The sequence below is a fragment of the Myotis lucifugus genome, unplaced genomic scaffold, assembly GCF_000147115.1.
Source record: "Myotis lucifugus unplaced genomic scaffold, Myoluc2.0 scaffold_105, whole genome shotgun sequence".
Taxonomy (NCBI): Eukaryota; Metazoa; Chordata; class Mammalia; order Chiroptera; family Vespertilionidae; genus Myotis; species Myotis lucifugus.
Window position 1 is genome coordinate 2,351,918 of NW_005871153.1, and position 12,272 is coordinate 2,364,189.

General features: G+C 44.7%; 1 protein-coding gene across 1 annotated transcript in view; it reads right to left on the minus strand.

Annotated features, from left to right (window-relative positions):
* Positions 1–12,272, minus strand: part of LOC102442254 (kalirin RhoGEF kinase) — a 279,390-nt gene that overhangs the window by 48,216 nt on the left and 218,902 nt on the right. Inside the window, exons 26-27 of the mRNA XM_023757300.1 lie at positions 6,241–6,310; positions 3,841–3,930 (exon numbers count right to left, since the gene is read on the minus strand). Coding sequence (XP_023613068.1) covers positions 3,841–3,930; positions 6,241–6,310 — 160 coding nt within the window. The remainder of the gene's footprint in view (positions 1–3,840; positions 3,931–6,240; positions 6,311–12,272) is intronic.

The window sequence follows — 12,272 nt, forward strand, 5'->3', positions numbered from 1 at the left end:
ATGATCCAGCAATTCCACGCCTCGGTATACAGGGTGGGCAAAAGTAGGCTTACAGTTGTCAGTACTCAAAACACAGAGTTTATCCTTGTGTTATTATTTATTATTGTATTATTTTCCATATGGACAACTATTACTATGAACAACCTACTTTTGCCCCACCCTATATACCCAAGATAAATGAGAACACATGTCCACACAAAAACTTGTATGCAATGTTTACAGCAGTATTATTAATATGGAAAAGGAGGGTACAATCCAAATGTCAACCAACTGATGAATGGAGAAACGGAATGTGGTGTATCTGTACAATGAAATACTACTCGGCCGTAAAAAGGAATGAAGTACTAAGACATGCTACAACATGGATGAACCTTGAAAACATCATGGCATGTGAAAATAGTCAGTCACAACAGAACACATATTATCTGACCCACTTTTATGAAATATCCAAATAGGCAAGTTTAAAGAGAGAATAAACAGGTCATTGGTTGCTTAGGCCTAGGGGGGTGATATAAAAATTCTAACACTGACTGTGGGGATGGTTGTACACATCTGTGAGTATACTAAAGCCATGATATATGTTTATGCCTATTTATACCTATATCTCCAGGTGTGTAACATGGGGGCTTGCCATAGCTAAGATTAGTGAAAACACAGTGTTAGGAGGAATAAAAGAAACATTGAAAGTTAGGGCTTGCTATGTGGCCATGGAGGAGGTTGAAGAAGAGGGAATGATAAAAATAAATTATTCCATTTCCTGCCATTTACCCCAGAAAGTAGCAATGTGCTCACTCATTTGCTTCTTCCCTACAGGTGTGTAGTCATAGCAGGACTTGTTCAAGGATGATGGGCAAAACAGCTGGCAGCCTGACTCTCCTTGGGCAAATGAACATTGTGAGTTAATCTGGGGCCTTGGCAGACAGCACGGGCAATAATGTACCTGACAGTCCTCCCTCTCTGACAAGACACCCAGCTCTGGGAAGGCTGCCTGTGGAGCAGCGAGGAAGGGGCTGCCTCACATCTGGAGTAGAAAATTCTGGATCATGTGAATGTGGGAGCCTTTCCAGGACTTCAATTTTCTGTGCTCTCTTTACAATAATGGGTGCTAAGAGACCACCTTTATTAAGGGTTTATCTCTTTTATAGAATGAGGGCCTAAAGCAGATGGTTCTTACCTGTGGAACTTGGGGAAACCCTTCTGATGGATTGGGGAAAAAAGTTGCAAAAATGATGCTTTCCAGAAAGTGTTGGCAACAATCAGGAGAGTTTACTGCTCTCCCTCCCCACCTCCAGGACCAGCTCTGGGAACTCCCACAGACTGGAGTTCTGGCTTCCATTGGCCTTCCCAGCTAAGGTGGAGGCTAATTAGGAACTAACTGGGAAATGGAGGATAGGGTACAAGATTTGGGGAATGACTTATTAGACAAAGTCCAGAAACTGGCTAGAAACAGGAATATGAGGAATGTAGGACTAAAGGAAAATACAGTTTAGCACCAGACTCTGTGATGTGTACAAAGTGAAGCAGGCAAACCATTAGTTAACCTCAAGGGGCTCACAGTTGGGGGAGGTGTGAGTAATGGAAAGGCACATGGTTAACCTGCCAAAAGGAAAATTGTTACAAATATAATACGAGAGACACAAAATATCATGTACACATAGAGGAAGGGAAGGATTCCTGCAGAAAGCAACATGTGACCTTGAAAGTAAAGGAAGAATTCTGAACAGTGACTTTGTGTGGTTGTGCACACAGAGCATGCCTATGTGCAAAGAGGGATCACAGTCCATTTTAGGCAGAGAAAGCAGCGTGAGCAAAGGTAAGAAAGTAGAACAGTCTACGGCCTGCTCAGAGCTCAGGGCGAGTGTGTTCAGAAAAACACAAAGTGGAAGACAGGACACAGTGCATTTACAATTTCAAAAAGGCCCTTCTGGATACTGTTGATGAACAGTCCACCAGAAACATCTTAAGGAAAACACATTATTAAGCAAAGATAATGGCATAAAGCATTCCATAGACTCTGACAACAAGTTAGGGAAGCACTTTGCTTGGATTTTCTGTTTTATCAAATCTAACCTCAGAATTCCAGTTGGGACCTTTAGAACCAGTTCCATGTTAACGCTCCATTAAAACAGCACATATGCTTTTTTTCTTGTCTGGCTTTCTCCCACTCAAGTGTCATTCCTCCACTGAGCAATAAATACTTGTGGAATCATTTCTGTTATGGCAGTGTAGGGCTAGAAAGATGCTCAGAGAAGGTTTATTCTGTAAACTTGAGTATGGGAACTGTAGTTACATGTCTGTATCCCCTAGGGGGCCCAGCACACTACCTGGGATACAGTAGACATTCAGATATTTATGGAAGGAAGGAAAACAGGTAGACAGAAAGACAGACTGATCCTATGTAATAAAAGGGCAATATGCAAATTGACCGTAACAGTGGAACGACCGGGAACCAGTCTCTATGACGCACACTGACCACCAGGGGGCAGATGCTTAACGCAGGAGCTGCCCCCTGGTGGTCAGTGCGCTTCTACAGTGGGAGCTCTGCTCAGCCACAAGCCGGACTGACAGCTGCGAGTGCAGCAGTGGTGGTGGGAGCCTCTCCCGCCTCTGCAGTCAGACATCCCCTGAGGGCTCCCGGGCTGCCAGAGGGATGTCTGACTGCCAGATTAGGCCTGAGCCCCTGGGGAGCGGGCCTAAGCTGGCAGGTGGACATCCCCCAAGGGCTCCCAGGTTGCGAGAGGGCGCAGGCTGGGTTGAGGGATCCCCCCTAGTGCATGAATTTTCGTGCACCAGGCCTCTAGTTAGATGATAAAACATTCTGAATTTCAAGTTTTTGTCACTTCTGATATGACTATCAGAATGGCCATCACTGCTACAGTCTCCCTCTTACTGAACTTCCTTTTCCTCTTCATTTCTTCTCTCCCTCTTGCTCTTCCCTTGCATCCTGTAGTGACCCACTTGGCTCTGTTCATTTTAGGTCACTTTCTGAGGCCCAAGACTACACAGACTTGTGCCATGATTCACCAACAGGACTGGCTCCTCATTAAAAAACCAAAGGATTTGAGGAGACCCGTCAGCTCTGATCCTTCTCCTGGCTTCTATTCCACACATGTGCTCGACCTTAGCTGCACATTACTCTCCCCCGGCCACTTTAAAAACTCTCAATGCCCAGCTCAGACCCAGGCCAATCCTCACAGAACCTCAGAGGTGGGACCCCGAATCACTATTGTTCAAAGCTCCCCAGGTGACTCTATGTGTAGCCAAGACTGAAACAGTTGCATTAGAGTAGGGATTCTCAAACTTGAGTGGGCACCAAAGTCACCTGGAGGGTGACCTAAAACTCAGATGGTCGGGCTCTAGCCCTGGAGATTCTGACTCAATAGATGTGGAGGGGGAGTCCAAACTATGCATGTCTAACAAGCTCTTAGGTGATGATGATGTGGCAGGTCTGGGGACCGTACGTTGAGACCCCTCCATGTGAGAGAGCTGTATGTGAAGGAGAAGTGACTGTAACAGTGGAACGACCGGGAACCAGTCTCTATGACGCACACTGACCACCAAGGGGCAGACGCTTAATGCAGGAGCTGCCCCCTGGTGGTCAGTGCGCTTCTACAGTGGGAGCTCTGCTCAGCCACAAGCCAGGCTTGTTCAAAATCATAGCGCTTGGGCTGGAATGGGGTTAAACAAAAGACAAACACTGATCCATGCTTTATCTAGGAGATAGAGGTTTGGGATGGCCAGTAAAGAAAAGCGAGGAACAAAGTGAGTAACCTATTATCCCAAGGTAATGAAGCATTTCCACCTGCCTCAATGGCTCAAGAATGGAAAATCATAGCTTACGTCAAAGAAGGTGCCTGCATGCTCCAGGATCAGCTGGTTGGAATCAGGTTTGTTTTTACAGTAGGTGACATACATCTGAAATTTGTCTGCCTAAAAAGAACAAAGACAAGAACAGGTAAGCATCCATTCTCCCTTCTGTTGACTGTGTCTAAAGGGTCCAGCAGGGGCTGTGTAAACAGATACGGTGTGCCACAGGATTATCTGTGGCCAATGTTCTGGGCTTATCTGGTCCATGCTCCCCAAACTTTTGGATGCTTTTTTCCTAACAGCAGGAGAAAGCTCACTGAAAGTAAGCTCATTTTAATACTAGTCAGTGCTGGAAAGAATAAGCAAAAACCAATTCACATATCATAACGTATTCTGCAGTTGGACAGCATTTACTTAGAGATTATCCCCTTTTGGGGATTACCTACAATTGTGCTTCCCATCTTGAATAATGACAGCATTAGCTTGGAAAGCAAAAATCAAGGCATGAAAATGAAGTCTGATTTCAGAGTTAGATCTGCTTGTACTTCAAGGGTCTCCATGGGGGGTGGTTTGCAGGGGGTGTCAAGTGACTATGTGGCCATCCCCAACTTCTCAGAAGCAATGATGGGGGAAGGGGAAGCAGGGGGACCCTCTGGGCCAAGGTCTGAACAATGAGTCCTAACCAGGTTGTTACTTCAGGTCAAGAACCTTATGGCTTGGTGAAAATTCATTTCTTATTTCTCTCAGGACCCTCTGGGTTAATGCTACCCACCCTTTCCACTGGGAAAGGTATGTGTATTTTGGCCACCAAATACTTTCCTGTTTGTGAAATGCTGCCATCTTGGTGCCTACAGAACCTTTGGGGTGTCCTCTTTGAGAAAGCAGCCTAGATATGCGTTATACCTGTAGCAGGTTTCATTTGATCCTCATGCATGAGAACCCTATGCAATGAGTTGCATTATCATCATCCCCATTTTACAGAAGTGAAAACTGTTCAAAAGTGGTAGAGCCTAGGAACGCTGACTTCAGGCTTCCTGGTCATAGCCTTTCAATGCATTATAAATAACTCTTCTACCATTTACTCCTGCACTACACTCATAGGTAAGATTATAGGACTTAAAGTCACCTTGGGATAATTCTTGGCAAGATGTGCCTGTTTTATACAATCACCAAAGGATTTCTGAAACTGGTTTTGGGGTTAATATACTACCTGGAAGACATTCATCATCCCTAAGAGATGATGCGGAATCATATTTATGGTTGATTGTAAGGCCAATCCACAAATTGTGTGAAACAAGATTTAAAAATCCCTTCATTTACTGGTCAATCTTGCTGTCTTCTCTACATTGGCTGTGCAAGGAATCATAAATTGCTTATGAGCATTAATGTGAAGCATGCTTGGGCTCATGTAGTTAAGAGGTAGAAAATGTAATAGAACAAAATAACACAGCAGTCTGAGACTTCCTTAAGAAATGAGAGCATGCCAGGAAACAAACATGAAGGCTTCATGAAAAGAAAATAACTCAAGACTTGAACTGTGGAACTGACTGTGATATTATGTCAGGGGACTAGTTGATCTCCCAGCTCATTTGAAATGTATCCATCTGTAAAACATAAAACATAACCAAAGCCCTGCCTATTCCCTAACTCTTGAAGCATGAAGCTATTTTGAAAAATAATTCACCTATTTTGAGCAGAAGTTATAATTAGACAACAATTATTACATATTAGAACTCCTGACCTTTGGGAAGAATTTCCATGTTTGGTGGCACATAATGTCCTTTGTGACCTTCTCGGGAGATCTTTGCATTCATATCACAAACCTTAGTTGAAACGAATGTGATGTGGAGATGCTAATGGAGACTACTGTTTCCACTCATGTAATTAGAACTGGCACATTCAGCCCATTGACTTGGCCCATGACAATAGCACCTTGAAAGAGAATGACTTGACACTCATCTTGCAGGTCAGAACTGGGATGGATACCCAAAGAGTGTGTTCTTCTCTATTAGGAAGAAAATGTACCCAATGGCTTGGTGGCTTGATGTATTCCTAATGGTCTGATTCCCTAATCCTCATCCAGTTAAAAAACAAACAAACAAAACAAAAATAGTAGATGGAGCCAGAGTAGTCCTCTATCAGGGGTGGTGGTCTTGTTCCCATCTTCTGATACCTTAATTTTAGAAAGTGCCAGAAAACTTAGCACGGCACCTGGACACGATGTCTAAGGACTTTTCCCAAGGAGGGCTCTGCTCCTCAGGGAGGGACTGCTTCTCTCAGATCTACTCATGGCCCTTTTCTACAGTCCCTGGTCCTCTGTTAGAATGTCAGTGATACATTCTCAGGCCAGGCACCGAACAGCGATGCCATCTGGCGTCATCTTCACTCCTGGGAAGCATGGGGGATGGGAGAACAGGATTTCAGGCCAGTTACCCAGGTAACAAAGCAGTGTCCCACATCCTCAGGCAGCTGCTCGTACTTCTCCAGCTCTTTGAGGAAGATGCTGTGAGGGGAGAGAAAGGCTGAGTCAGACATCTCTGTACTGCCGACCCCCGCTCCACCCCAGAGGACTGTGCTGAGGCCAACACAACCTCGTAAACCCTCTGTTATTTACACATGGCCTCTCCACTAAGTGATAACGTGGTCAAACGTAGTTTTAAATATGTTGGAACTCATTTCATTAAAATGTACATTAACTGATTAATTAGTGCTACTTAAAATAATAAAGTTTACCTTAGGGGTTTATACTTCTCAGGCTGAAAGTAATGAAATATTGTATTTGTTTTGGGCCTTTTATTTTAACAGCAACTACAAGCCTATTCAAGCCTATTTTTATACAAGTCACCTGAAAATTTGTAATATTTAAAACATAGATATAAATATAAAAAAGAACAAATTAATATCATCTGTAATCCCAGAGGTAAAGTGGAAAACTTTTTAATCCTACACAACTTCTTTCTAATTATTGGCCTTCTTCCACGATAACCAGTTTGTATTAAAAAATAAGAGGAGGCCCTGCACTTGGATAATGCTCTCGGGAAACCTCCGCCTGGGCTCTCTCAGGACCTCACTCCAGGCCCCTAAACTCTGCTTCTCATGGTGTATGGGCCCTTCTCCTCCAAAGGCGATCAAATAAATGGTACAACCACCTGGATCGTGGCATGCCACACAGGGTATAAAGTTATATTTTTGCTCTATTTTTATTTTTTATAATTTTAAATTCAATTTTTATAAGTCATGGATGTCCATGATAAAAAAACAGACCACCCGTCCTCCTGGCCCCGCCTCATAAGCACGGCAGTTACTAATTTGGGGTGTGGTCTCTGGATTGAGCGGGTTTCTTTTTGGCTCTCATTTTTTGTTGATTTGTTTTCTATTTTTTAAAAATTTATTGGGGTGACATTGGTTAATAAGATTATATAAGTTTCAAGTATACAATTCTGTAATATATCATCTGTATATATTTTTTGTCTTAGGAGTTGCAAGGATACCCAAAATAAACTAGTGGCCTGGCTATTTATAGTTAATATTAAACAGTGGTAATTATAACCACAGAATTGATAATTGATGCTGAAAACAGTGCTAGCAATTTTATTAAAAGTTCTAGTAATTTTTGTGATAGCAGCTATCACAAGGAAGGGTGCAGTTTGAAAATCCTTAAAAATAAAAGCACTCTAAAATGAATTAAATGCATAGAATATTGTTTCTATAATTAATATCTTTCTGTAAAATGAAGGTTTTAACAGCAACCACCACCAGTCCACCCTTCTACTGACCCCATGTCTCCCTTTCCTCCCACAACCAAGCACCAGGTAAGAAGCCAGAGTTCACGCTTAGTCAAAGTTGTGAGGGGTCTTCCTAAGATTCATTTTCTCATCTTGAAAATAACACCTTCATGGGGGTTGTTGTGAGAATTTAACAAATCCACATAGTTAAAGAACCTGACACAATGCCTGGCACCCAGTAGGCCCTAAATAAACATTAGTTCTCAGGATAAGTACTTTCCAGTCTTAATAGAATCACACTCTCTTTGGGAAACATATGTATCTCACACTCTCCCCAACTCATAAAGACATAAGCCCTTGTTAAAAAAAATCTATAGCAGATTACCTTCCCATAAGCCATATCCTTGGAAAATCTTGATTGGGTGTTAGTGCAAGAATTGGATTCCAAAGTCACATATCATTTCAGCATGGGAAATGAATGCAAAAATTAAATTCCAAGGTCACACATTTAAATTCGGGAAATGCTGGGGTAGGCTGGTTTCTTTACTGCAGGACTTACTTCCAAAATCCTACAATCCGATCAGGTACACTGTCAGTCTCTGCAGGGATTAATGTGCAGCGCTTCCCAGACATCTTTGTGAGTGAACACTTTCGAAGGGACTATCTGACTCTGGCTGAAGGAACTCTTGGAAAACCCTCATTCGTGGTCCCCACGCCTGCTGGGCACCTGGGGAGAGGAGCTGAGTGCCTGCATTGCTTAGGAAGCTCGCTGGGCAATCCTACTCATCCGGTCCACAGACCAGCACGTGAAGGTGACTGCTGGGAGGTTCCAGTGTGCTTCCACTTGGCGGGTCCCACACTGACACCACATTTTGAATGAAAAAGTTAAGAATTAAAGAAACTCTCTTGTGCTGCGCATATGAATTCACAACTTTGAGTAAGATAGTCACTACAATCTCAAGGTACTTGTTGAAAGCAAGTGGCGGTATTAAACTCTATTTTGCTTTTTAATTTGAAGCTTATGAAGATGACAGATTATGTAAGTCTGATCAATATCATTCCACCTGCTTCAAATAGACATGATAAGTTTAAATGAAAGCCCAGAAGGTCAGAACTCTCTTCATAAACGATGGAATATTCCACCTCATCTGTTTTATAGCAACATCTCGGTCCTCACCATTTCAAATATTATACATAACAAATCGTGAGAGGATAAGCAAAGCAAGTAGTTTAAGTGTATGTGTGAATGTGTGGTTCTTTCAGAAATGAATAAAACTTTTGCAAGAAATGTCAAGATCTAAGCAATGTCATTTCTCTATTAAATTATTGCAATGCAATATATGATGCAGTTGCTTCATGAGGAAGATGCTTCCCTCTGGCTTTGTACAAAATCCGGGAGATGAAAGCGCTAACACTTACTGGTAGAAAGCTTTCTGAGGCTCATCATTAAGCACTATGGAAACAGCAACATTTGAAAGGTACCCTGAGTAGATTTTGTTTTCTCCAAAGATAAATGTGGCCTATAGTCCCAGTGCTTCTGGAAAAGTGTGTCCCTCTCTGAGGGGCCCACGTGGTCCAGCAGCCAGACCTAGACATTGAGGGTGCAGCCTGCACTTAAAGGATGTAGTCTGCATGAATTTATTTGATGACTTTGTGTATGTGTGTGTATGCATGTGTGTGCACATATGTATGCGTGTGTGTGTGTGCACGTGTGTATGCGCGTGCTCTTAAGCATGTGTACTTGTTGGAATGCTGGAGGTGATGAGAAGGGGAATGAAGGCTGGGCTGTGGCACGGAGGGGGTGGTGAGGAGCAGGGGGAAGAGACCAATGGGGAGAATGCATAGCGTTGGAGGTCGGGTAGGGAGAAAGGTATCAGGCTGGCTTATTCGCAGGAAGTACAGGACATTGCCTCCTTCTCAAAGCAGGGGTGGGTTACTGCTTCCACACAAGGAGGGGTAGAGGTCATTTCTGAAAAACCCCTCAGTGACCAAGAAGATTCAGAGCCCAGCTATACGAAGCTCTAGGTAGCAGGGGCTGGGACAGCTGGTTAGCATCCTGGCGCAGCTACTAAATGAATGGAGGTGTTGGGCTGTTCACGGAAGAGCCACAGCACAGTCTGGTCACTCAGGCCGAGCCAGAAGCATCACCCGGCTCTGCCCTTCACTGCACACAGGAGGCTCAGCCTGGGTTCGGGATGAAGGGAAAGGTGTGCAGGGCTGGACTCCTGCTCACCACATCCCCACCCTCAGCCTCCAACCTGGAGCAGCAGCTTACCAGGCTGCACTGCTCCCTGTTGAACAGGTTTTGCTAATATTTCCTAATTTTGTTTTTACTTGTGTGATCACATGAATCCAGAGCTATTTGCATAGACATGTAACAAGTTTAATGTTAAAATAAGATATAAAAATGAACCTCACATTAAATGTTATATGTACCCATTAATGTGCTATTTAGCCACCAGGCATGGATGCTAAGCAGTTAACGTGTACAACTAATATCAGCATGACTCTGACACGTCCAAATCTATGTCTAGACTTTGTCTTGCCCTGGGTATTCCCCAATATCCATAACCAATACCAATGCTGACAGATACGGAAAAATCAAACAATGAAACCACAGCCCAATTTTTACAAAGCCTTTCTGATGGGCTGTGCACGGCCTGCAGTTAACCCTCAAGTGTGGGTTTAGGGCCACGAAACATCACAGCAGGTGTTCCCTTTCCTCTCTCCTTGGCATCTGGATTTTCAGAAAACGACCATGTGATGTAACAGGGAGTTATACAGACTGAATTCTTTGGCTGTGCTGCTGATTGGTTTGGGAAGGTCACAGACAAACTTCATAAGCTCCAGTCTCTATAAAACAAGGGCGTAGAGAAGAACTAGATGATCTTGAAAGGCTTTTCCCCAGGCTTTTATGTTCTGTTATTTATGATTTTCTGTAAACGGGATAAAACTAATACCAAAGGCATCCAGAGGGGAGGAGAAGTACAGAAACATAGCGTGTGCATATTTTAGCCAGGGGAGTGTGTGCTGGGAAGGGGTGGGAGAGGCAGGGAGCAGCAGCAGCGGCATGCAGGCCTGCAGACCTGCCTGGGCTGCACGTCCTTTGTCTCAGCACCTGGTGGAGCCAGCGCCTCGCCTGTGACTGCAGATGGACCCACTGTGTTTCAAGGGGTTGTCAAATCAATATATTGGGTGTAAATCAGCACAAAGGAGGAAGAGGAGGAGGAGGGAAAAACGGGAACCCAACCTAAAACATCAGCATGCATCACACATAGTGAGGATGTTATGTTGAAAACATAATTCCCTACCATATATATCAGCACATAATGTATAATCATTTTCTTTGGTTCACGCCAAAAATGTCTGAAAAGCCCCTTGCTGATTCTTGCGCCTGCAACAGGATGTTAGCCCCAGGGAGGGCTAGGTCTTTAGCCATTTCTCTCCCTCTTCCCCTAAATACTGCCTCCCCTCCTTCCCTCCCTCCCTCCTATCTATCTATCTATCTATCTATCTATCTATCTATCTATCATCTATCTATCTATCTATCTATCTATCTATCTATCTATCTATCTATCTATCTATCTCCTCCACCCATTACTGCCTCCCTCTCCTCTCACTCTTCTCCCTCCTCATCTCTCCTTTTCCCCTTATCTTCCCATTTCTCTCTCCCTCTCACTTTTCCTTATTTAGGTATTTTATCCCACTCACTGTCTCTCCCCACTTTCTTTGTGACCCCCCCCCCCCACCGCGGACCACCATTTCTAATCCTCACTACTTCTCACTACCTCCCCTCACCACCTCTCCTTTCCCCTGCCTCAATCTCACAGACACAGATGTGACAAGACGGTCTAACTGGGGGTGTGACAGCCAACCTCCCCGCAAGGACTCCTCCCATTGCCCCTCCCAGCCTCCCTGCTACAGGCCCCACTCTCCTCCCTTGGAGGGCTTCGCTCTACCTTTCCCCCCCTGAAGGGGCCAACTCTAGCTATAATACCCTCTTATTTAAATTCCACCCCTCTGTGAAGCCTTTCCTATTAGTCCAATGGAAGCTATTTCTTTGCTCCTTTGAGGTGCATTTGTGCTCACCTCCACCCTATCACAGGTGCCTCGCTGACTCCTGGAGCTCAGAGGGCAGAGACTGGGTTTCACTCATCACTGTACCAGCTCCACTCCAAACCAGCATAGTGCTGGCCCACGAAGGAACTCCGGGAAAATGACAAAAATGTGGCCGTGGCCTTTCCCATCACTTCCTCCACCTTGTCTTCACCATTTGCTGCACGCCACCCTCTGCTCCTGGCTGACCCTGGCCACCTGCTACCCTATCAGGCTGACCCTGGCCTGGCCAGTGCTCCCACTTCAGTCCCACGTGGCTCTGGCCCTGGCTCCCGCGGCCATGAGCCTGTGACTGCCAGGCCTGAGGGAGGGAGTGTGCAGAGGCCTATCCAGCCCTGGCAGTTGGTTCCTCAACTTGCTTTTCCAAGTCTTGCTGAAGACTGACTTATTTCAGACAATTGATGGGAGGATGCGGGACCTGGATGACATACCTATGGAAGAAATGAGCTGAAGTGTTTCTCAAATGTGGGGATCCACATGAAAGTGGGCTAGGTACGAAACCAACCAACCAGATTTGGCAGTCCTGGTGGTAGTCTGTGGAGTGGGGATGCGGGAGAGCAGACGACTGGGATCTCTGCCTGACCTTTAAGGGCGGGGGGTGTCACACCCTAGGCAAGTCCCTGG